Here is a 27,130-nt window from a genome sequence, read left to right on the forward strand (position 1 = left end):
GGGAAATAAAGGGTCTTTGCCTGGTTTTAGCAGGAGACTAATGTTGGCAGAATTCATATTTGGTGGTAGTCTGCCCTTTTCCTCGATTTCCTGCAACATGCTGTGGAATACTGGTGCCAAAATTGTCCAGAATTCTTTGTAGAATTCTGCAGGGAAGCCGTCTGGACCTGGAGCCTTATTATTGGGCATACTTATCAGGGCTTCCTGGAGTTCACTTGGCGTCAGTGGCGAATCCAGTGCCATTGCTTGACTGTCTAGTAATTTTGGAAGAGTTACGTTGTCAAGAAACAGATCAATTTCATTTTTAGATGGGTTTATTTGTGGTGAGTATAAAGTTTCATAGAAATCCCTAAAAATGTTGTTTATTCTTCCAGGGTCATATATTGTGTTCCCCGATAAATCTTTAGCAGCACATATAGTTGTTTTTTCTTTCTTTATTTTTAACTGATTAGCTAGAAATCGACCTGATTTGTTACTGTGTTCAAAATTCTGCAAGCGAAGTCTTTGTATAAGGAATTGTGTTTTTTTATTAATAGTTTCATTTAATTCTAGTTTTGTTTTGCATATTTTGTTCAATGTTTCCTGATCTTGGTGGGACGCGTAGGCTTCTTCTAGTGATTTGATGGTTTTTTCTAATTCCTGAATATTTTTGTTTTCTTCTTTCTTTTTGTGTGATGAGAAAGAAATTATTTTACCTCTCATCACAGCTTTCCCTGCTTCCCATAGAACAGAAGCAGATATTCCGGGAGTGTCATTAAAGTCTAAATATGAAGTCCATTCCTTTTTAAAGTATTTAATAAAGTCTTCATCTTTAAGTAGTGATATATTAAATCTCCAGTTTTTACTTGGCGTAGTATTATTCTTGTGCATTAGTGTTAAAGATACAGGAGCATGATCGCTGACAGCGTTCTGTGTGTACCTGACGTGCCGGATGTGGGAGAGCAGCATGGTGAGATGGCCAAGGCGCAGAGTCTGCTGCTGGGTGGATAGGCCCAGTTTGGAGATGGCCCAGACCAGCGCATCGATCACAGAATTCAGGAGATGCAGCAGTTTGTTTCTGCTTTCCAGCTCTTCTGGAGTCTGCGGGGAGCTCGTGCACAGACCTGTGAAAAACAGCACAGCTACGTGTCATTACTGAGACCACTGATCCTTTTTTAAAGACGTGCCCTTTAGTTACACACGACCATAAAAGTTTAGATGCTGTTTGAGACGTAAATAGAAGCAGAATTCAATAACATACACATCATTTATACTCTATATACTTATAGAGAAAACATATGAATAGGTTAAAACTGAGAAATCAGATGTGGCACGTTTGAATTTGACAACAGCAATATATTTAAAATTGCTGGGACAGCAACATATTTTTGTCATTGCATTACAACAACACTGCAAAAGTGTGCAACTCATCATATTTCCCATTTCATAATGCAACAAATGTTTTAACTGGGTCACTGGTCTGGATTGCAAGCTGTCCAGTACTGAATATCTTAGCTTTCTTGAGTGAGTACATGTACTGTCACAATTATACCTAGGATAATGTTCATTCAGCATTCAGCACTAACCCGTTTGTAAAAACTGATCTGTACCGTCTGAATCCTATTGATACTATATATATTATCCTCACCTCTTTGCATATAATCATTATTACTGAGCTCTGGCTCTCATCCATAGTGTGTCTTTGCACTGTTTCCCTGCTTCACGCCCAATTTGTGGTGGCAGATGGCCACCCCAAGCCTGAGCCCCCTGAGCCTGGTTCTGCTGGAAGTTTCTTCCTGCTAAAAGAGAGTTTTTCCTTCCCACTGTCACCAAGTGCTCACTCGTAGGGGGCCATGTGATTGTTGGGGATTTCTCTGCAGTAAAGTAGGATCTTTACCTTACAATATAAAGAACCTTGAGGTGACTGTTGATGTTGTGATTTGGACATTTGATCTTGTTAGTTATTTATCTACACTGTCTTTCACATGCTGGTGAACCCTCAACTCATCTTTACTCCAGGACTAGTACTCAGCCTATGCGATCATTTCTTTGCAATCAGCCATTTAACATGTTCTTTTTAAGCATACCTTCTGTTGCCTTGCCCATCATTATGTGTACCAGAATTAATGCACTTAAAAAACATCACATCTTACTTAATAATCTATACATATCATTTCCCTGATTATATTCAAGCATATATGCACACACACACCTGAACCATGGAATCTGTGAGTGTATAAACTTCTTGACTTGCAGGGAAATAATAATAAAGCTTAAATTAGATCCAGCCATTGCAACTGAAAACATGGTTTCGACAACAGTGATAGACTGACACTGACAAAACATTCCAAGATTAATAATAGCCTGGTAATAATCCACTCATTATCTCATCTTTGAATAAAACACGTAACCTGGTGTTCTTTGGTATAAATTGTTGCATGACATTCTACATCCTGATTCAGGACTCTGTAACCAATTTAACCTAAGCTGTGACATTTATGAGTTCGTACAGTTTCTTCAGTCAGGCCATCTGGCTCATCAAAGAGCCCGAATGACATCATGACGGACGCTCTTGATGAAAAACTAGAGGATGGAAGAGAGAAGGAGCTGTAGATCAACTAGTGTCCGCCCACCACCAGGACAGAGGATGGATGGAGCAGCTCAGTTACAACTTTCCATCTGTCAAGATTCATTAATCTTCTCGACTCCTTCTTTTCCTTGACTTTTCAGACTTGCTTTCGCTTCTTGCACAATTTGCCCTTTTTTTTTTACTCCAGCTGCAGTGGAGCAGAGTTAAAAGAGAGAACATAGTCTGGCAGAGGATCTTATGTGTGCGTGAGGGAGGAAACTTTGTTAAACATGTGGAGAGGTCGGTCACCTGGATGGAACCTGCCTGCAGCGTCTGTTGGAGGTGGTTTGTAGAGGACACTGTGACCACTGGAAAAACATTAAAGGTGAAAAAACGAAAGCCGCCCTGCAATAAGGTCCAAATTCACAGGTCACTTCATTATCAAACCTTCTTCAAATAACATCTGCCAATGCAACTTCTGTGGGACGGTCACCGTCATGTTGATTTTAAAAGCCACATCAAGGACTGGTGTAGTGTAACTCTGCTCTACAACGCTTTAAGGGGGTTATTTATTGTACGAGACGTTGGGAAATTTCTATGAACCTTAAACAAATGAAATGCTAGGAAACTTCAGAGGACTGTGAGTGTACTCTTCTCCCATGACCAAAATAAATAAATAAACAAACCAATAAATTATTTCGTAATCTAGAAATCTGGACACTGAACTGTACGTGTTGTTCCTGGCTTGGGAATGCCTCAGGATTGCCCTGGATAAGCTGGAGGAAGGGGCTAGGAAGAGGGAAGTCTGGGCCTCTCTGCTCAGGCTCCTGCTCCTACAACCCAGCCACAGATAATCAGAAGAAAAAGGATGGATGAATGGAAAATTAGAAGCACAAGACTGCATCATCAAGACTGGAAATCAGCCATTTCAAGGAGTAGTGCAGAAACGAAAATCATAGCAGGAAAATAACTATGATTTATGTTTCTTTAATAATAACTGGGTCTGATGGGTACTAGAGAGTATTGCTTTGACAGTCAAACGTTTGGGTGTAAGTTAAGAAGCACACTTTAAACAGATACTGACATGTGTAGTCTTTAGTTTGGTACTTTTATACTCACTAAAAAACCTTTACTTGAAGTATGAGTACCCCAAAAGTGTGTGTGTGTGCACATGTGTGAGGGATTATGTCAGAACTAAAAAGAACAAAAAACCAAAAACACCACAAATAGCGCACTGATTGGATGAGGTGGAACAGCGTATTTGCTTATTGAAACCTCATTCCAAAATTCTTCCCCATCCTGTGGTTTTATGTGCGTCAGTAACACTCACTGGAGTTGAGGAGGATCATGGCCTTCAGGCAGACGTACTCCTCTCTCTGCAGCTTCAGCTCACGGAACCGAGAGGTGGCTGCCAGCAGCATGTCGAAAATCTCCATGATGCCCTCCACACACTGTCCCTCCTCCCTAAACAGACAGAAAGAGAAGAAGTGAAGAAAAACAAGATGGAGTGGAGTGAACAAAAAGATAAGAAAGGGGAAAGAGGCAGCAACGAGAACCAAGATAAACTGAACATGCTGAAAGAAATTTCTATTACTTTGTGCGTCCCATTTATATCAACTCTTGTAGGCTAAAAAAGTTTATTATGGTGCCTGAAAACCATAATAATATGATGGAAAATTTAAAAAAAAAATCAATTTCAGCTGCAATTTTGATGAACCAGAGGATTGCAGTGTCAGCACACAAGTGCTAGTGGTACATTTTAAGACATTTTAGCCTGGTGGCAGTTGTGCCCTGCAACCTGCTTTGCAACCCACTTCTTCCATTCCCTGCTATATATGACTTACTCAGTGTCATAAATCAGAAAGGGCTTAGAGGTTCCAGAACAGAGCTTTACCTTTTGACATAATAAAACAAACTATAGTCATGAATGGGAAAATTGGGTATTAAAACCTCATCAGCTAACAACTTCCTATTGGTAATCCACATATTAGCAACCATCCATGAAGAAATTCAAGCCAAATACTGATGAATGTGTAAGAGAGAGCAGAAAGAGGTCAGAAAAGCAGAAAGAAAGACTTGATAAGACAAAATAAATTAGAAAATGATTCAATGGGCCGGTGGATGGATTTGCATCCAGGATGTTATCCTCATCTTTCCAAGGAGAAAGGCTGACAGGAACCTTACAGAGAAAAATAAGGCCGTGTTATGAAAACACATCAAGGCTAGCCTAAGCCTATAGTGATAGTTTCCGTGGCAGTGAAGAAAGAAAGGTCAAACACTGAACTCAACCCACCATTTCCCTCGTATAAATTTGCTCCTACCCTCAGCTCCTTCTGCATTTGCCTTTTTCACAAAAAATGTAGCATTTAGCTGTCTGACTACATACTGCTTCAAAGTCCTTAACAAAAATAAGGGAATTACATACACAAGAAAGTGGGACAAAGGGGAAAACTCAGGGTAAACAGCAATTGGTAAAGTCCTGTGAGACTAAACAAGAGATGAAACATTTTATAGCATCTACAGCATGCAGTCTGAAATATGATGGCCTCCATATGATGGAGTCTAAAATGTACAAGTTATCAGAACTTAGTGGCTCTGCTGCATTATCAACTTTAAAAAACTAAAGTCTGAAGTCTATTTTTGTCTTTTGAGAATTTTTGCCCTTTAGCAAAAAATATGACGAACTTTCCCTAACCCATCCCAGTTTATAATCTAACAAGTTCTGAATGTTGCACAAGGTCAGTGTCCACAGCAGAAATATATGTGCCAGTTTGTTTGACATCTGCATCAAGGAGAAATTCTTCAGAAATGCAATTATTTGTATCCTGTAGGCACCATGATTGTGGTCAACCCGCTCACTGGATTTTGGTGCATGTACTTTGTGTGAAAGTGAAAATCTGTGAAGGGAGAGAAGCAGCTAGGTCCCAGCACACCAGTGACATGAGTGGATCAGACACAGCGTGGGAGGTATAGCTGGGTCGGTGGTGGGTTGCAAAGTGGCATGCAGTTCACAGCAACAGTAGGTATTGTTGAGAAACTTAAAGAGCCTCATATAAGATTTGCCATGCTGAGAACACTGTTGAAAACCTTTCTCCAAGTTTAGCCATTAGGATATCCCTGCTGCCCAATTACAGTGTGTTTACTACGAATACAAAGGCTATTCAGCATTGGCAGATACAAACAACAGTTCTCTGGACAAATTCGAAGGTCGGTGTGGAAGGGAACAGCAGGAGATAAAAGACTGCGTTGGCAGTCCAGAGAAATCTCAGATGAATCTGGAACAAATGTTCGTGATGTGTATGTGTGTTGTGGATGACCTGTTTTATCGTGTGATGTCAATTTGTCATCATTGTGAAAAAACCTGGGGAGCTCAAACCAGCAATAATGTTGTGGCAGTTGCAGATATTTCTTATTCAGACATATTTTACCTTTTTACATTATTTTATGTGGGTGAGACAACAAAAGCACTTAAGAACATCTCAAAAAGATCTAAACTGAGAGTATTATGACATATATCAGGAAGAAACACAGAAACAGAAGCTGTGTGGGTATTTGAGCAAACACTCTCTGTAAGCTAAAGTCTCTGTGGAATAGCAGAAACAAGTATTTGTCGCTCTGTAAACCTGCTAAACGTTAGCTGATGACCAACTTCATAAAAGATTTTCAGTGCAATGGGATCACATTAGTTTTAATGCAATAAGTGCTAATCCCTCTCACCTGCTGAGTTTGACATCTGGAGAGAAGATTAGTTTTCCAGGATGATCCACCGACCTCCACATCAAGCCCAGCATGAGGATCTCCAACCAGCAGCACTTCAGCAGGTGGATTTGGTCTGTTAGACTCAACTCTACAAAGCCTGAGGAGAGGAGAAAAAAAAGGCCTCTTTACACTTGGAAACCACCCACATTCTGCCTTCATGGAATTATGAGCACAAAACCCTAATCTATCCCAAATTGCACAATTGGAATCAGCACTTATTCACACATTCTTTTAGTTGTACGCCCAGATCCACCAGTCAAGTTGGAGCTTGATTACATGTCTGTGCAGACTAATAATAGTATGCATTACTGCAGTATGGGGTCACTTTGAGATGTATTTGTGTTTGAAAGAAAAGCAGCTTTGTTTTTATGTGAAATAACATTAAACTGATCATAAATGTTCTATATAACAATGATTCATCGGGGGAATCATTTCTTCATCACTCCTGTGTTTCATTGGCTCACTGCCTTATCCAGTGCAACATGATGTTCAACAAGACAGGAAATATGGTGAAAGAGCAGTAAAGGATTCAGGCCAGCCTGGAATTAGACCAGAAACACTCACTGCTTGGAAGATTTTGTGGCCATCTGGTAATGTGTCTTAGCCAGCCAATCTATCAGGGCTCCCTGACCGTTGATATAGACACTGTTGCAAGGAACTTCTTTCTGTTGTATGACTACATAGAGCTCTACCCAGAAACAGAGAGAAATGTACAGGGGTGGTGCAGGACATCTGTAACTTTGTAACAGACTGTTGCACAACCGGTGCCTCAGTGCCAAACATGTCAACAGACAGAGCTACTTTGATGGGGATTCTTTGATTGAATCTGGCCTCAAAAGTGGGTCAGCTAACACAGGTGACACCAGAGAGTCACATGACACTGACAGCCTTCCTGTTTTATTTATGTCTGAATGATTACAGCTCACATGTCACCACCATTCATAACTGGGGCGATCGTGGCTCAAGAGTTGGGAGTTCGCCTTGTAATCGGAAGGTTGCTGGTTCGAGCCCCGGCTCGGACAGTCTCGGTCGTTGTGTCCTTGGGCAAGACACTTCACCCGTTGCCTACTGGTGGTGGTCAGAGGGCCCGGTGGCGCCATTGTCCGGCAGCCTCACCTCTGTCAGTGCGCCCCAGGGTGGCTGTGGCTACAATGTAGCTTGCCATCACCAGTGTGTGAATGGGTGGATGACTGGATATGTAAAGTGCTTTGGGGTCCTTAGGGACTAGTAAAGCGCTATATAAATACAGGCCATTTACCATTTTAAACTTGATTTAATCCTTTAGTGCAAAAGAAAAACAGGATCAATCATGAAAAGCAACTTTATGGAAGGAACCAACACTGATACTAACATCACATCAGGCTGCTACATTTATTTGCACTCATCTGGCTTTTTTTTTTCACTATTTGCTTTTAAAAAATATTTGGACCTCTAACTTCTTTTCAGTAATTCAATTTTAAAAAGGTTTATTATGAGAAAATGAAATATGTCATTTACCAGTATTTGGATTCTTGCTAGAAGTCCCTTTGAGGCCTCTTGGGTAAGTTTCTACAACTAGATTTGCCCATTGATTGTTCCTTTGGATCACTGACTGGATATGAAGTGCATAGTATTGTCTTCAGGTGTGTCTGTAGCTATTCTGTGTGGATTACGTGGTTGCTTTAACTAAGTTACTGAAGAACAGTAAGACTTTTTACTCGAGGCTAGCTTGGCTGCGTGTACGTTGGCTTACTGTCATATGGATCTCCTTTTATTTAAGGCGCTTCTGTCCAGGTAACTGCTTTCTACTTAATGCTCTGAGAAGTCTTGCTGTACCTGCTATTGTGAAGCAGCCTCGCTACTATCATGTTTCACTGCAGGGATGGTATTAGCAGATGATGAGGAGTGCCTGGTGTTTAACAGGCAGTGCTTAGAGCAGGGGTGGCAAACATAAGACCTGGGGGCTGGAATTGCACCGGCAAAGACTCCAATCTGGCCCACTTGACAGCTTTAGAAAATGTGAATGAGTGGATAGATTTAGAACTTTGAACTGTATTTTCATAAACGTTAGAGCTTTTTCTATTGATAAATACCCCACTGCCCACTGCCACTGCCACTGGACTGAAGTATCTTCATGTCATAATATATTGTTTAGTTTTTATAAAGCTCAAGAAAACTTTCCTGTGCCTTTTACCATGCTTTAGAATAAAGGCCTGATTGACAGAGAGATGGTTTCCTACAAAGAGAAGCTGCTCTTCTAAAGCCATGCTCAAGTCTTATCTTCCTGACCCCTTTCTGCTTGGTTACTTCAGTGACAAATTGTGGCAAACTGCTGGCTTTAAATTTCATTCCATCTTAAATCAACCTGGACCTTCTCCTCAAACATCTCTGATTTGCGTAAAAACTTTTGTGGTCTAAAGTTTGGACACATGGAGTGATTTCTGTGAAATGTTTTGTTTTTGTCATGGTCTGCGGCCTGGTGCCTGAGGAGCGGATGGGATGCCCACGCCTACGGGTGTGGCTGTCATCTCCACACCTGCATCCCATTCCAGGCGATCGTCAGGAGGACTATTTAACCCCGCATGGCCGGCTGTTCCACGCCGGTCCGTTAGTCACCATTCAGCGGTAACTTGGCCCTCACGTGAAGGTGGATGTGGAATCTCTGGTTTCTTTTGAACTATGTTTATTCTTCTACTGTGTGCCCAAGTTATTGTTCGCCGTGTTTGAGCGTACACCTGCCTGTGCTGCACGCCTGGAGTTCAGATTAGCCACCGGTCATCATCTCCTCCGCCTTCCTGGAGCCCTCTCTCGCGGTCCCTCACCCCTCCCTCCAGTTCCCACGGCCCAGCCCTGATTGTAAGATAAATAGCTCTACCCCGTTGTATGCTGTTATCTCCCTGCTCCGCAGTAACTCTCTTCCCTTCTCTGTTGCAGCCTCCCACGGTCCCGATCATGGCGTTCCCAAGTTGTTATCTCCCGGTCCTTTGGTTCTAATATTAACACTGCGTGTTTTCCTTTGATCATTCCGGGACACTCTTTGAGAAATAAAAGTTATTCTGCGTGCATCCCGGCGTATTGTGCTTGCTTCTAGGTCCAGCTTGCGTGCTAGAACTACGGTTCTTGACAGTTTTACATATCGAACATTTTTCAGGATGTATAATTTTTGAAATACGGTCCATGTATCTGCCAATGAATGTAGATCCACTTTCACCATTTTTTTTTAACTTTCAAATTTGAGGAAATGTTTAAACATGAACATTTCAAAAACTCATTAAGATAAAAGGCTGGTATTTTCAGTGGCGTTTCTTACCATCAAAATGAATCATGACCTGTAATTTGGATTACAGCTGTCTTATTATTGGCTAGTTAAAATGTGAAAAAACATCATGCAGTCCTACAAATTCTGTCACGATCCTGGGTCTTAGGACCCAGTGTTTTGAGTTTTAGTTCATTTTGATGTTTATAGTATGTTAAGCTCTTTAGGTCTCCTATGTTCATTTGCTTATTAGTTCCCCCTTGTGTTTCCAACCCATGTTAAGTCTCCCCTGCTCTTCATGTGTTTCATGTCTGTGTCTTACGTTGTCAAGTTCTGGTTATCATGTCTGCGTCTCATTATGTTTCCTATTTTATTTGGAAGAGATCCTGTGCTTTTATATCATGGTTTATGTTTTGAGTCCTTTGATGTACTGTTTCTTGTTTCCCTGGATCTCAGTTATGGTTACCTTAGGTTTAGCTCTTTGGCTTTGTTATATGGCTTCCCTGTGTTCCATGTTATGTCCACTGTGATGTTTTGTACCATGTTTCAGGTTCCTATGTTCTGTCTCCCCAGTTGCTGTTAAGTTTGCGTGTTTTAGAATTCAGTCAGTGTGTTTCCTGTTTTACTTTGAAGGTCCATGCCTCATGTGAGTGTTTCTAGTTTTGCGTCTGTCTCGTCCAGCCTGATTACTCCCAGCTGTGCTCTCCTTCTGTGTTTCATTCCCTCGTTGTCCCTCTGTGTATTTAGGCTCTGTGTTTCTGTTTGTCAGTGTCGTAGTCTCCCTCATGCTGTGTGTGATTCTCCCTGTAGTTCCTGGTATACTTTATGTTTAGCTTTCCTAGTTTAGTTTAGTACTGTTTTTGTGTTTCACTTTTTGCCAGCATTAAAGCTGTGTTTTTGAGTTTACGTTTTGTCTCCGTGAGTTTGCGTTTGGGTCCTCTCCTGCCTGCCACACAGCCGAATCATGACAAATTCCCATATTTGAGGACAAATGGTAAATGGACTGGTTCTTATAGAGAGCTTTTCTACTCTATCTGAGCACTCTACACAAATAAATGCTTTCTATCTAAGATTCGCACAATCAACACGAGGTTAGTATCTTGCCCAAGAATAGACATGCAGGCTGGAGCAGACTGGGATTGACCCACCAACCTTCTGGTAGTAGGTGACCACCTGAGCTACAGCCACCCCAAACCCACTATAATAATCTCCATATTGCAAAAGATCACTACTGACAATTTCAGAATGGCAATTGAATCTTACAATATTGCAAAATAAAGAATGTAGAACATTTTTTAACACAAAATTCTTTGTAACAAAAAGAAAAAATGTATGACTGAGTAGAATTAAAGAAAAGAAAAACATTTACTTAGCAGTACTTGTGTGAAAGAGTTACATACAGACTGAACTGAGTAGCTTGGATCTTACCAGGGATCTTCTTGGCCCAGCTGATCATGAGAACCAGTTCCTTGTCTGCCAGGTTGGTGAGGGTCATCATCATGCTGGTCTCAGTGAACGGCTTTTTCAGGTCCTCCATGAGGTAGATCTCTGGCGGCTCTGCCTCCATGATTCGGGAAATGAACTCCTCTGGGTTCATGGTTGAGTGATGCGTGTGATTTGAGTGAGTGTGGACAGAGGTGTCTTCAGGTGTCCCCAGGTGAAGATGCCGTTGACCCCGAGAACCCAGTCCAACCCTTACCAAACTCTGACCTGTCGTATCCCGAGGCTGGGGTCCACCGCGACGGTGTCGAGCACCACGAAAGCCACAACGTTCACGCCTCACCCCTGGTGAATGAAGACAACAGACAGTTGCCGAATTACCTGCAACTCCTTTACACTTCGTGTGAGAAAAAGCTTGTGCTTTATGCAATAGAAGGAAATATATATTTTTAACAATCTAATAAGAACAAAAAAAAACTGGATCTATCTGAGCATTAGCAGACACTATGACCAGTCTACTGATAAGAAGAGCAAAGGCATTTATAAACACAATGTTTCATATGTCAAAGAGCAATCCCAGCTGCAGTTTAACACACCAAGGTTAGCCCAGAATCACAGAGCAGGCAACAGAATGGAATGTGCTGATCATAAGAAACACTAAAGGCCCAAAGAAACACTATTACCTATTTACATGTGTCACAGAAATAATTAAAAGTATTTAGATGATTCTTACAGTCAGTGGAAGGAAGACTTGTCCTGCGTGCTTTTCAAAAAAGCTCAAAAGGTCTAATGAGCTCACAGACCTATTAACTGAGTCAATTTTAGCTCTGCTGTAAGACAAGAAATCATGAAATATCCCAATTCTAATGAAGATGAGTAAAAACCCACCGCACTTCATCATGCCCACTTCATAGCATTTACGTAGCCGGCAGGCTTGGCAGCTTTTACGCCGGTTCTTGTCAATAGTGCACTGATTTGTGGCAGGGCAAATGTAATCATTGTGTCCTAATAAAAGAAGAAAACACAGTAATGGATTATTTCAGCTGATGAGAAGAAAAATTGTGAGTAAATATAAAGTAAAAAGGTCATACCTTGGATGCTTCTCTTGAAAAAAGCCTTGCAGCCCTCGCAGGACCACACACCGTAGTGATAGCCGGAGGCGTAGTCGTGGCACACGGCGCAGAAGTGCATGTCGGCTTTCCCTAGCGCAGATGAGCACGATGAGGATTTCACTCCTTCCGCTCCTTCAGATTTCTTTCCCAGCAGCTTGTTACAGCTGATGATGGAGCTGCAGAGGGGAAGCGAAGAATCGTTGAAAGGGACAGCTTGACATTAGAAATTTTAGCCCGTCATTCACCTGTCATTAGCTGTCCAACAGGTACTGTGTTGCTGAAAATGTCTCCATAACAGCATTTAAGTCAACTGGAAAAATCGCATCACAGATAGTATTTATCGATGCAACACGATAAGTGCCATCATAACCATTAACTGCTCACATTAATCAACAAATATAGAGGAGAACTGAAGACACAAAAGAAACAGAAATTAATTTTATAATTAATAAAAAAATATTGCTATCATCTTTTAGCTTAATTGCTATTTTAAACACTGGTATCAGAATTTACTAGAATACGAACATACAATGAATTACTACACAACCAAGTGTAACATATTCCGCACATTTGTAACAGCCACCCTTCTGTGCAGACAGGAAGGGACGACGACCCACAGGAGCTTGTTTATCTGTTCTTATTTGGTGTCCATAGCAGGCGTCTAACTGGCTGTGGTTACAAGAGCAATGAACTTTAGTTACATATAGAACAATTATGATCTGTGAAATCTTTCTTTTTTATGGTGGCACTAGATTAGTCTCGTTTGGGTTCCCCCTTTCCGAGGGCTGTACAACAAAGGAGGTTAAAATAGTTCCCGAGTTATGTTAAGCTTAAATTCAGATTTGTCACCGTCACAGAGGTGGCTCGCTTTTAGCCGCGGTAACTTGGCCAAACACATGACCTGATCTGGAGAAGAGATTAGAGATCTGATTCAAAATCAGCTAGAAGTTGTGTGATGCAGAAAATGTGAAAAGTATTGCCACTTTTTTGGATATTTGTCACACTTGCATGTTTCACATTATTCAGTTATCTTTGTCTGTATTGGTTTTGTCTGTATTGGTCTGTAAAATGGTTTTTAAATGGCAATTTCATTTATTGAGGGAAGAAATCTAACCAAACCTCCCTAGTAAAAGTAATGAATGGAAAACAAAGTCCCATCTATCACTATAAAAAAGTTACAAAGCCATTTCTAGGACTTTGGGACTCCAGAGAACCACAATGAGACCCATTATCCACAAATGGAGAGAACTTGTAATGGTGGTCCAGATATGGCTGGCCTACCAAAATTACCTAAAAAATGCACAGACGAGTCATCCAGTAGTTCACAAAGCAACTCAGAACTGCAGTCCTTATTTGTCTCACTTAAGGCTAGTTTTCACGATTCAGCATCAAAAAAGAGGCTGGGCAAAAATGGCATCCATGAGTTCTAACGTCCTAGGACCTGGCGTCCACATATGTGGACATCACATTTTGGGTTATTTAGACCAAAATACTCAATTTTGCTCTGCAAGGGCTTGATATCCACTTATGAGGACATTATACTGCTACTGTTCTATCGAATGTTTAAACGAATATCCTCATTTGTGGCTCTCATTTTTCTTAGAAACAAAAATCAGGTAAAAAAAAAAAAAATCTAGTATTCTTTGTTTTTATATTCATCGGGTCCCAATCAGCCCAAATATCAAAGAGAAATGAAAAATGCATGCCGTGGAAGAGTTCGGGTCTTAGAAGGTTAAGGCGAAACCCACAGTTGGACACTCCCCCGCCCTTATATTTGCCCAAATGTCATCTGGTGAGTGATGAGACAAAAGCTGAACTTTTTGGAATATTTGGAAGGTAAATTTGGCGTAAAATGAACACGAAAAATATACTGACAGTCAAACATGTTGGTCGTACTCTGATGGTTTGGGGCAGCTTTCTTGATTGGACCAGTTGCTGTAAGGGAGGGAACCATGAATTCTGCTCTACCATCATTGTGTCCTAAAGTTGAAGCACATTTGTAGCAGGACAACTGACAGGGACTAGAAAGACGAACCATATTTCTCTGATATTGGCTTCTCTTCTTTGAATGCAAAATTGACTTTAAAATACTTCTGCTCACATACAAGGGCTTGAATAATCAGGTGCACTCCTGTCTTTAAGACTTCATACTAACATATCAACCCAATAGCACACTTTGCTCTCAGACTGCAGGCTTACTTGTGGTTCCTGAACATTTAAGAGTAGAATGGTAGGCAAAGCCTTCAGCTTTCAGGCCCCTGTTTCTGTGAAACAAGTTCCCAGTTTGGAGTCTTCACTTTTAAGATGAGCCTTAAAACGTTTCGATAAAGCTTATAGATAGGAGTAGATTAGATGACCCTCAACCCTCCCTTAGTTAAACTGCAATAGGTCTAGGCTGCTGGAGGGATGTACTGTTTCTTCTTTACTTACCAGTTGTTGATTCTGTGTCTTTATCTATGACTTTGCATTGAATCATTAGCTGTTATTAATATCTACTCACTTCCATAGCTTGTCTTTTGTTCTGTTCCTTGCCTAACCACCAACTGGTCGCAGCAGATGGCTGCCCATCCCTGAGGGTGGTTCTGCCGGAGGTTTGTTCTTGTTAAAATGGAATTTATCTTTTTTTGGTCATAGGCGATTATTTGGAGTGGCCTAGTCAAAGTCTGGACTTAAATCCGATTGAGGCAGAATGTTAAACAGGCCAAGCTCAAAATTATGTGTGGCTGAATTAAAACAATTCTGCAAATAAGCAATGTGAAAGACTCACTGCCAGTTATTGCAAATGCTTAATTGCAGTTCTTCCCGCCAAGGGTGGCACAACCAGTTGAGAGGTTATGGGGGCAATTGCTTTTTTACATGGAGTTTTACATGAAATGTTTACTTTGCTTATCTTTGGCTAATATTAAAATTTGTTTCATGATCTGTGTGGCAAATAATACTATTTTTAGTGTCTAAAAATAGTATTAAATAGTATTAAAAATAGTAGCTCGTCAATAGCTTCAATGCTAACATGTTAAATGTAATGGACACTATTGCTCCCATTAAGGTGAAGGTTATCTCTGGAAGGAAAAAGTCTCCATGGAGAAACTCCACACTAGTGAAAAATGAAAAAAGAGAGTGTAGGAAAGCTGAGCGCAGATGGAGAAAAACAAACCTCCAGGTTCATTATGACATCTATAAAGAGAAACTTCACAATTATAATTTACAACTGAGGAGTGCAAGAAGGTCCTACTTCTCTGACATCATCACTAAAAACAGCCATAATGCTCGGGTCTTATTTTCTACAGTTGACAGGCTAACAAACCCTCCTGTGTCAGTGGCAGCTGAACTTCATTCGACCATGGCCTGCAATGACTTTGCCAAATTCTTCACAGAAAAAATCCAAAAGATTAGACAAGCAATTGGTACATCAACAGCAGATCCAGACTATGTACTGTGTCCACCGAAAAACTGTTTAAACACCATAAAACAGTTTCACCCTATTAACAGCAAAGACCTGGAGGACATCTTAGGTCAACTGAACTCCTCCTCCTGCTGTTAAGATGTCCTGCCAACACGTTTTTTCAAAAAGGTCTCAAAGACTTTGGAGTCAGACCTGTTACAGATCGTCAACTTTTCTTTAATATCAGGTGTGTTTCCAGAACCACTAAAAACTGCTGTAATAAAACCTTTACTGAAAAAGGACAATCTTGACAAGACACAAATGAAAAACTACAGGCCGATCTCAAATCTCCCATTTTTAAGTAAGATCATTGAAAAAGCAGTTTCTCAACAGCTCAATTACTTCTTAAAACAGAATAACTGCTACGATGCCTTCCAGTCAGGTTTTAGACAGAACCACAGCACTGAAACCGCTCTGACCAAAGTGTTCAATGACATATGTCTGAATACAGACAGTGGAAAAATGTCAGTCTTAGTTTTACTGGATCTCAGTGCAGCATTTGATACAGTTGACCACAACATATTACTCAAACGACTGGAGAACTGGGCAGGTCTTTCAGGAACTGTACTAAACTGGTTCAAAACATACTTAGAAAACAGGAAATACTTTGTATCAATAGGTAACTTCACATCTGAGCAGACAAGTATCACATGTGGAGTTCCCCAAGGTTCCATCTTGGGACCCTTTCTGTTTAACATTTACATGCTCCCACTGGCACAGATTATAAAGAACAACAAAATAAACTATCACAGCTATGCAGATGACACACAAATATATATCACAATGTCACCAGGAGACCAAGGCCCTGTACAGGCTCTTGGTAAATGCATCGAGGAAATTAATGACTGGCTGTGCCACAATTTTCTCCAGCTAAACAAAAAGAAAACTGAGGTAATAGTCTTTGGCCCCAAAGAAAAACGATTACAGGTCACCAGAGAACTTCAATCTATACATCTAAAAACCACAAACCAGGCGAGAAATTTGGGTGTAGTGATGGATGCAGATCTAAACTTAGAAAAACACATTAAGACAATAACAAAATCAGCTTACTATCACCTCAAGAATATTTCAAGGATAAAAGATCTAATGTCTCAACAGGACCTGGAAAAACTAGTCCATGCATTCATCTTTAGTAGGCTTGACTACTGTAACAGCATCTTTACAGGTCTACCTAAAAAAAAGCAGTCAGACAACTACAGCTCATTCAGAACTCTGCTGCTCGAGTCCTCACTAAGACCAAAAAAGTGGACTACATCAGTCCAGCTCTGCCTGTCCGTCAGAGGATAGACTTTAAAGTTCTGATGCTGGCCTATAAAGCTCTGAATGATCTGACCCAATATGAACCTTCCAGATCCCTCAGGTCATCTGGATCCGGTCTTTTATCAGTTCCCAGAGTCAGAACCAGACACGGAGAAGCTGCATTCAGCTTTTATGCCCCTTATATCTGGAACAAACTCCCAGAAAGCCTCAGATCAGCTGAAACACTCAGTTTATTTAAATCCAAATTGAAGACTCAGCTGTTCTCAGCTGCATTTGAATAAAGCACCAAATCCACACTTTTAAGCTTAAATTTCAAAACGTACATTTAACTACTGATTTTATCTACTGTTCTGATTTTATCTGTTTTGATTTTATATACTATTTTGTTTGTTTGTTTGTTTGTTTGTTTGTTTGTTTGTTTGTTTGTTTGTTAATTAGTTAGTTTGTTTGTTTGCTTGTTTTAATCAATTTTAAATCATGCTTTTTATTTGTTTTTGTTTCTAATGTCTCTGTAAAGCACTTTGAAACACCTTGTTGTTGAATTGTGCTATACAAATAAACTTGCCTTGCCTTGCCTTGCCTAAAATCTGTGCAAAGTATGGCAAGTTACCAATAAGATGCTTTTTTCTAAAGCAAAGATCTGGCTCTTGTCCAAAAGCACGCAATAGTAGCTTTCATTAATAGTTGCTGCTGCTAGCCGATATAATGCCAAGTCTTTTGCCAAAAACATGTCTGCCAGAGCTTCTAGAGCTCTGTTGTCTGTCTCTATGTGACCCCCTACACCCCAGCCCCCACCCTCAACCCTCACAAGGATAAGTAAAAGAGAATGAAAACTAGGTCTTTGAATGTTACTACCACTTAAGCTAAATTTAACTGACACAAGAATAGCTTTCATCAGTGCTTTCTCAGTAATCTTACCTGCTGGGGCTGATACTGTGAACTTTGGGATCCAACCAGGGTGCATGTGGGCTGGGTTCATTATAAACTAGAGGCTGAGTGCAGTGCAGAGTAAGTGAAGGTACATTGTGGTGAGTGTGAGAAGGCCAAAAGGCTGAGGGGCTGAGGGGAGGACACAGAGATGATGGACTGTCAGTGATGGGTGACCTGGTGTAGCTCAGCATGGAGGGGCTGTAGAAGGTAAAAGGTCCGTGCCCGTGGTTATAGTCATGGTTACTGTCTGTGTATGGAGAGGGAATGCAGATGGTGTGGCTGTCCATGCCCACAGGAGGGCTGTACATAGCAGGCAGAAGTCCTGGGGAGCTCACCCTCTCTGTGGCTTTACTGGAGTCCACCTCCTCAAGCTGAAGGAGGGGTAACGGGTTAGCATCCAGGGCAGGGGAGGAGGTCATGTCAGGGGAATATACTGTATTTGCTGTGAATGAATGATTTGATGCAGGTGGATATTCTATAGCATCTTCTCGAATGGCCGGGTCCTGTAGCAGAGAGGGAAGAAACACTATATTAAAATAATTAACTGCTGCAAATTCTGAGCAAATACCAATATTTACAATATCGACCATAGCAGATTTTCTTTTTATACCAAGGAATTTATTTTTTCAAATTATGTAGCTCAGAGCTTTTCAGTTCACCATCTTAGAACAAGTCCATATGTTCAGAATGCACTAACTCAGTCCCAGTTCCAAGACATCAAAATTATAGTTTTGCAGTCCAAAACTGACAAGACATAATCATCTAATTTGGCAAAAGGCAGACAACAGTTAACACGGTGAAAAAGGATGAGAAATAGGGAATGTTTTTAAAATTGAACCTAACTGGAGCGTGACCAAGACAGTAACTAGTCGTCTATTTTGTCAACTGCTTCAAGGATCTGTCACCAGGGTGGCTTGCCCACTTACCTAACATGCATGTGCCAGTTTGCAACACAAAGCCTCATTACTGTGAAGCATACAAGCAATGCACTAGAATTATTCCTTAAGAATACTTAATTTGTATAGCACTAAATCACAGTTGCCTCAAAGTGCTTTATATTGTACGGAAAGTACTCTACAATAATACAGAGAAATTCCAACAATCAGACCAGCCCCTGTGAGCAAGCACTTTGGTGACAGTGGGAAGGAAAAACTCAGTTTTAACAAGAAAACACCTCCAACACAACCTGGTTCTGGGAGGGGCAGCCATCTGCTGTGACTGTTTGGGGGTGAGGGGAGGAAAACAGGACAAAAACATGCTGTGAAAAAGAGCCAGGGAGGATAAGGGAGGATTGAGGGTCACCAGATCCAGCCCTAATTATAAGCTTTGCAAAAAGGAAAGTCTTAAAGCCTAATCTTAAAGAGAGGGTGTCTGTCTCCTGAATCCAAGCTGGGAGCTTGCTCTACAGAAGAGTGGCTTGATAGCTGAAGGATCTGCCTCCCATACTACTTTGAAATATCCTAAGAAACACGAGTAAGCCAACAATCTGAGACCTAAGTGCTGTATTGGGGTCATCGTCACTCTAAGACAGGGTGTTATCTGGCGTCGTGGAACGATAAAGCTGGGTATCCTCTACATAGCAGTGAAAATACATGCTATGCCTTGTAATTATACTGCCCAGGGTAAGGCTATATAGGAAGGATGTAATGTAAACAGAACTTGTCCTAACACAGAACCCTATTTAACTCTACAATTAACCAATTAACATATCCACTAAAGGGGTCAACATTCTTGACAACGCTCTTTTACGAAGAGCCATTTTTAGCCATTAGTCCTTTGGACATAAGGCTGAAACTTCTTGTTCTCTTGCTGCTGTTTGTGCCTGTCTCTACTAAAGACAAGTAGCTCAATCAGCTCAGTCACTCTCCAACTTTTCTTTCTCTTCTCAGGGGGTGTCGCTCTTTGTTATGTGGGCGTGTCGCTCCTTGTGGCATCCTCAGCACATGTTCCAGACATCTTAGGTGCTGTTTTTCAATGTGTTTTAGTGTTTCTTAAAAAATATTAGCTCATTTTAAATGTGATGCCAGAAACACATTTAGTGGTACTTAAAAAAATGTTTAAGAAACATTTAGCAGCTAATTAGCTTAACTGCAATCTGTGTGCAAGAAACAGGGCGCTTCTCTGAGCCTGGTTCTGCTGGAGGTTTCTTCCTGGTAAAAGGGAGTTTTTCCTTGCTCATATGGGGTCATATGATTGTTGGCATTGTTTGTTGGGGTTTTTTTGTATTATTGCAGGGTCTTTACCTTACAATATAACGTAAGGCAACTGTTACAGTGATTTGGCGTGATAAATAGTATTGAATAGAATTGCACTGAATTGAACTGACTTGAATGAAATTTAAAGTCAATATTGGATGCCTGTAAACTTTGGACCCTCAGTTGCAGTCTTGGTTGCGCCATTAAAAATCACTCCATGGTCTCAGGAACGCTTCCAGAAGTCACTGTCCAAGAACACCGTGAACTATGCTAGCAATAAATGCAGGTTAAAGCGCTATCATGCAAATTATAAGCCAAATGGGATCGAGAAATTAAACAGTAGCAAACTGTTCTGTGGTCAGAGAAATTTTAATTTCTTTATGGAAAATATGGATACTCTGCCTCAATAATTCTGATGTGTTGTTGCCATCAAAATCTAAATCAGCCAATTGTTCTCTTAAAACGTCACATTTTCTCAGTTTAAATATTTAATGTTCTATTGTAAAATCATTACATTCTGTTTTTATTTAGATTTCACACAGCACGCTGACAGATGATGCCACAGCTTCATTTACCATTTCAAATAATTTCAGTAACACCCTGTAGCTTTTAGATAAAATAGCATCCCTGGATGAATATACAGGACAAAAATTGGTTTTCAAAGGAATCAATTTCTAATGTAGTCAGCAAAATGTCTTTACATAGTCACACTGAAAACAATGAATAAAAGTAATAAATAGTGTAAGGATGTTAAAAATGTGCAGCTCACCAAAATAAAATGTTTGTGTCTGCACTTCCCTAAAACTCTACAACTGATATTGAATATGCATAGCTAACAAGAACCATGAACAAAACTAAGAAGACAACATTACTATTTCTATAATGAATGCACTGCATCTGAAACCTTAAAGCAGATGGGCTACAGCAGCAGAAGACCACGCTGGTTACCAAACCCATCATCTAAGAACAGGAAACTGAGGCTGCAATGCACACAGATCACCAAAATTGGAAGAAGATTGGAAAAAGGTTGCCTGGTCTAATTCATTCAGATGACAGGGTCCAAATTTGGCGTAAACTATGCATCAAAGGTTGACACTGAGTTCACTGTACTCAGACATCTCAGTCAAAGCATCTCAACATGAGGGCACTTTTATAATGTGGCAGAAGATGTAGTGGGAGATTCATGGACATAATGGATTTTTAACTGATAAATCTGCAGCAACTCAATGATTCAGTGATGTCAATCTGGACAAGAATCTCAGCAGAAAGGTTCCAACACCTCAGTGAAGCTAAGAGAGGATCCAGGCCCTTTGGTCTGCTGAGTGCGTTGCTCTCTGGTAATATTAGTCTGCAAACCTGGAGCAGACACTGGGTGCCTGCTGTGTTTGAAAGATAAAAACTAGACACATGTTTCATGACTAAGTGAAAAAAATTAGTCTGCTAAAGTTTTACTTTTAACCAAGTAAAGTGCTCACTGGGACTCTAACGCTCTTACATGAGAAACACGAGATTCTGTTTTTTCTCGTTAGCGTGCAAAGAAAACAGTGGTTATCAAAAAAAGATGTTGTGGTGTAATTGGTTTAGATTGCACTACTCTGCCAAAATCACACAATACACAATAAGAAGGCCAAACGGTTACAGTATAATAACTCATACAACTATAATAACTCAAAGCAAAACACCCTGCACTAGTAGTTCAACTGCTATAGCAGTTGAACTACTAGTGCAGGGTGTTTTGCTTTGTTAGCTAACACCAACAACTGACATGTGTTAAATATTCCCACAGACTTTGTTACATGCTGCTTTTACTGAACATGTGTCTCTCTCTCTCACACACACGCGCGTGAACACACACAGTTTGTGGAGCCCAGTGAAATGATGTAACAGCTTACTTACTGTGCCGAAGGTGAAGAGACGAACCCAGTATTTATTAGCAGTGTGATTAAACTGTGAACATTTGTTCCAGAGACAGAATATAAAAGCACAAAATGATCTGCCTGTTTGACCTCACTTGGCTTGCAAAACTGTGCCAGCAAACTATGCCAGCAAAGCCATCCACTGGTTAATCAGTGCCAGAATCAACAGCTCAGCAGCTGGTACCTCTGCACAGTCAATCGCACACACCACGAATGACAAGTAGAAACATACAGCTGGCAGGTAAGGGGAGTGAGTACATCTAAGTACATTTGGAAACACTTTTTCAAGCCCTACGTGCATCATGAAGTCCTAGGTGAGCAAAGAATCTGAAGGTACAGTAGTGCCGTGGCTATGGAGATAGAGAAAAAGCAAAATATGGCAAAATTTAAGAAAAAGCTAAATATAATACAATGAATAACGCTTTGTGTTTCAGATCTCTGTGTTCTCTTATGTTTCTGTTTTTAATTTGTTTTAAACGCTGCTCTATTTTCCACTTCGTGGCCACAATCCATGGCCTGGATAGTAAACATAAAGCTACATTTCACTCGCTTCACAGTGTCAGCTGAGACCAAAAGTCATAATAACATGCAAATGTATCTTGGACAAAAGGATAAATTATAAAACACAAGAAAAACGTCGGCAGTTCAACGCTGTTACTGTGTACTAGTCAGTCAATGAACAGTCAATGTGTGTATAACGCAGGTCAGGTCAAAGTGGTCTTGAGCAAAAACAATGCACCCTGTATACGAACGTCACCTCTCACCTAATTCCCAGCCTGGGTCCTTCGAGGCCATCACATTCACTTCCATTCACAAAAAGTAAATACGTCCAAGAAATACAGCCTTTGATTTTAACTAGTGGGTTTCACTGAACCCAAGTGGACACCATGAGTTGAAACCTATAGCTCTTAAGTCAGGTCAGATGTCCATACATACAGACATCTGCCTTGCTGCAGGTAGATGGTTAAGATAAACAGAGACAGTAATTATGTATTTTCCATAATATGTTAGCATTATTTATCATTTAGCTTTTACCATCCAATTTTAGAAGTGCATGCAGGGCACTGTAAGTAATGTGTATGATGCTGAACATGATAATCACCTGATCTGACGAGAAGAAGCAAATATCTGCTCATCGCTGACATCAGATCCGAAGACAGCTTACACAGTAACTGAAGCTGCTGTTTTAAGCTTGGTATTTTGGTTCAAATACATTTCATAAATTTTTACTAGCGGTTTAAATCAGGAAATCTCTCTTAGCTGTACTGCCAAGGAGCAGAGATATGAAGCTATCCCATATGGAAAAGATATATATATAAATCTTATAAAGTTTGTTTCTGTCTTGTGTGAAACTTGTATGAAAAGCATACAAGAGTAAAAACAGATATAAGATCCCTTGAAAAATTATATAAATGACTTGTATGTTTTGGATACTTACTAAAACAATATATGAAAGTAATGAGAAAGTGGCCACTTTCATGAGTAAATCATATAAGCCTTATATGATTCACTATATGAAGTAGGCCACATCTTAAGCAAGTCTTTTATAAGTTTTTACTATTTCTTTTCCATATGGGATAGAACAGACGATAATGTGTGTTCTCTGACATCAGAATCACAATCAGGAATTTAATTATCCTTAAGGAAATTATGTAGGGATATGTTGCTAGCAGAGATGGGCAGTAACGCGTTACTGTAATCCGATTACTTTTTTCAAGTAATGAGTAAAGTAAGGGATTACTATTGCAAAAAAGTAATTCGATTACTGTTACTTTCCCGTAAGCACGCTGCGTTACTGCGTTACTAAAGCGTGATTTTGTGAGTGTCTCATGACAATGACGTATGAGCTGCCAACGTCCGTGGCAGCAACAGATGTGTGCAGACCAATAATGGATAATATGGAGTGTGGGAGAGAGTACAACCATGCAGCGTTTAAAGCGTGGAAGTACTGAACTGACATTACTTTGAGTTTGATTCTGTAAAAAGTGACAAAAACATTAGTGTGCGCTGTACACTCACACACTGTGTGGGAAGAAAACTTCTTTCTACAGCAAAAAATTGAACTTCAAACCTGAGCAAGCACCTAGCACGCCGGCACGGGAATGTGAAATTCACAGAGAAACCCACAGATCCCCCAACTGACATGACTGCTGCGGCACTGGGCAAACCTCCACCGGCCCCACTCCTGCTAAACAGGTGACAACAGATTTAAGAGGAACAGGACCTAGTGCAGCTGAATCTTTGATTTTATTTATCCTTTGCTGTGTTTTCATTGCATCTATTTGAAAGAGTGAGTGTAAACACAAAAATTATTACATTTTATATGCTGGAATATGCAGAAAATAGGTTTAAATGTTAAACAAATTTCTTCAAGTCAAAGACTGTTGCATATAATTAAATTTTTGCTTGATGCAATGTGCATCAAGTTTAAAGATTAAAACTAATAAAACAAGCTTTAAATTTATTCAGTTTTATATGATGGATTATGCATAAAAAAATAGAATTGGGCTGAAAGGTCTGTTGCTTTATGTATTCAGGTTCTTTTTAAAAAATAAGTAACTAATTACTTTTGAAAATAAGTAATCACTAAAGTACTTACTTTCTTGGAAAAGTAATCAGTAATTAGTAACTAATACCTTTTTCAAGTAAATTGACCAACACTGGTTGTCAGGAGTGGAATGTACATGACATGTACATCTGGCAACTTTTTGCTAACACGGTGCCAAAATGTATTAGTCCTACGTGCTTTTGTGGGCTCGCTACTGAGTTCTTCTCCCCACTAGTGACCCAGAAATGACTTGAGTGTTGCTGTTGGGACTGCAGCTGGGTCATCTGCCTTCTGTCAACTGCAACTCCTCCTATGACTTAACTGCCTTGGAGGACAAACTCAGCATTGTAGGACATGTTTGCTGTTATAAAGTGATTTTGTGTTTTAGCACAAATATCCGCACATATTTTCACCAACACCAAGCAGCTTGATAGCACGTGCAGTACTTAAAGAACGTTTGGTGCTACTTGCAAGGAATTTTGAGAATTCTTTTGTTAGATTTGTAGTGCAGTTTACTCATATGCATAATTAAAGCGTTATTGCATCCATGAAATACGACTTGCAAGAGCTAAGCACGACCAGATCAAAGTTTATGGAACAAGCAGCAGGAATGGAAAAGAAAATTAAACTGCTACAGAGACCAAACAGAAGATTCACAATTATAGTAAAGCTAACTGCCAACACTCTGCCTGACATTTCACATCTGAATATTTTCTCAGACTTGCCAAATTTAAACACACTGCTGTGCTCTAATTGATTGCAACTCTTCAGTATTTCTCAAAAAAAAAAAAAAAGCCAAATGTTCTAACTAAATGACTTCACACTTAATTTAAAAGACATAAAAAAAGAGTATAAACAACTCACTTAATTCCTAGAGCTGTGTGGCTCAACACTCAGGCTTTTACTATGAATAAAGCTCTTCTGTCAGAATGTTGTGCTCAAGTTTGAGCTTTGGACACACTGGTGCTCATGGCAGCTTTCCATGGTAAACCACCAGTCAGGCAACAAGGGGTCAAAGGACCCAGTGTTTAATTCCACTGCTTCCTTTCATTTACATATAATTAAGAACCGGGCTATTGAACAATCAGGACGGCTTTGCCTTTATTTTGCTCAAATTTTCATAAAAGCTAAAATTGTTAAAATGTTTTAGTCTTTTAAGAAGATGCTGGTCTTTTTCTACTTTTCACTCTTACTACTAAAACAGAAAAAAAGAGAAAACATTAAGTATCATAATTTTTTATCAGTCAAGTAATGAAGGCATTTTTTTAACATCTAGACCCTGTAGGACCAAACTTTAAGGGAAAAACACAGACTAAAAAAGATCTTTTTTAGTTAAGTGGTTACTCATAATATCAGTTGTTTTGGGTAGTAAAAACAGAAAATAAAAAGCATGATGTAGAAGTCTATATTCACCTAAATGGGCATCTTTTATTTAATACATGCGCATACGGCCGCTTGGTTAGAAACAACCTTTGACAAAACCAAAGTTTCCTTAATGCAAAATGAAAGAGGCAGAGGACAGTGACACCATGCATTGTCCGGTGGACTTAAAAGTTTGGGAGTGTGTCGCTGCTTCAAGCTTATTGTCACTGCATAACCAGCCAGTAAATCAGTTACATACCAGTCTAAACTTTAAAGAGAAAAAATTCCCGAGTTAAAATAAACTTTTATAAATAAATACCCAGCTAAATGTTGCATATGGCACAGTTCATTCTAAAGCTCAATACTGGACTTCATTTTTGAAAAGGTGCAGCATGTAACCTAAACTCATCTACCAGCCTCCAAATGTGGCCAAAGTCGGTTTATCCCCACCAACAAAAACATCTTTGTCGCAGAATCAAAAACCCCAAACACTTCTGACAATCTGTGAAAAGTAGGGGGTGCATTGCTGTTATACTTTAAACAAAAAAATCATGAGACCTGACCACAAATGGATTAAACTATGTCCTTCTTTAGGCAGTATATTAAAAACTTGTTTATTCCTCTTGTATAAAGAAGCTCCCCCTGTCAGAAAAAGGCTCCCAGCCAGTAACACATACCGGAACACAAAGGCTCCCGGCAAAACTATTAGGCAGCCTCTATCCCTCCATTCTCTCAATCCCACAAAGCCGACAAGGAGCTGCTGGAGGACGAGAGGCCCGCCGAATTAAAGAGGTTGACAGATTACATGCATGCAGGAGTAGCAGGAGGAAGTTTCTGCTTCTGGTTTGCAGAGAAGTCGAAACAGAGAGGCTACGGCAGAACGGACAGACTGATTACAGTGTCGGGATGTGGAGTCATTTTAGCTGTCACCTGTCACTGCTGCCACTCCATCTACCTGCCAGATGGGTTTGGCCCATTTACTGTAGCAGAGTTCTCCAGAGAAATATGCCACGTCCTGTGAAAGGCATTCCATTTTTCTTCTGAACCTTTTAAGCATCAAATTTAAGTGTAAAAGTAGCAAAAAATACCTCAGGGATGGTGTTAAATCAGTTAACACCAAGTGCTAAAATTTGATACGTGAGTATGTGATCATTTCAGAGACGTGCTTCATAGCTTAACTCGTGATTCTAAAGTGCCTGTAGTTAAACCTGTGACAAACTGAGGACCTGTCCAGGGTGTACCCTGGGATAGACTCCAGCCTCACCACGACCCGGAATGGGATAAGTGGAGGGAAATGGGAAATTGATGAACGGATTAGTACTGCGAGTACTAAGCTACAAAGCTGGGACAACTGGCCCATCTATGCTTACTGTGTCACAAGTC

General features: G+C 40.2%; 1 protein-coding gene across 6 annotated transcripts in view; it reads right to left on the reverse strand.

Annotated features, from left to right (window-relative positions):
* esr2b (estrogen receptor 2b) overlaps nt 1–27,130 on the reverse strand; it is a 73,153-nt gene that overhangs the window by 34,305 nt on the left and 11,718 nt on the right. For 3 of the 6 annotated variants that reach the window (XM_004554687.4, XM_004554686.4, XM_076877466.1), the window contains exons 2-8: nt 17,715–18,229; nt 12,074–12,270; nt 11,871–11,987; nt 10,971–11,327; nt 6,266–6,404; nt 3,879–4,012; nt 920–1,103 (exon numbers count right to left, since the gene is read on the reverse strand). In XM_004554687.4, the coding sequence (XP_004554744.1) occupies nt 920–1,103; nt 3,879–4,012; nt 6,266–6,404; nt 10,971–11,327; nt 11,871–11,987; nt 12,074–12,270; nt 17,715–18,145 (1,559 nt within the window). In that variant the 5' untranslated portion in view covers nt 18,146–18,229. Of the gene's footprint in view, nt 1–919; nt 1,104–1,133; nt 3,382–3,878; nt 4,013–6,265; nt 6,405–10,970; nt 11,328–11,870; nt 11,988–12,073; nt 12,271–17,714; nt 18,230–21,817; nt 23,126–25,249; nt 25,504–27,130 lie in introns of those variants that run through there. The other 3 variants (XM_004554688.4, XM_076877465.1, XM_076877467.1) reach the window with 3 other exon arrangements.

The sequence above is a fragment of the Maylandia zebra genome, linkage group LG19 (assembly GCF_041146795.1).
Source record: "Maylandia zebra isolate NMK-2024a linkage group LG19, Mzebra_GT3a, whole genome shotgun sequence".
Lineage (NCBI taxonomy): Eukaryota > Metazoa > Chordata > Actinopteri > Cichliformes > Cichlidae > Maylandia > Maylandia zebra.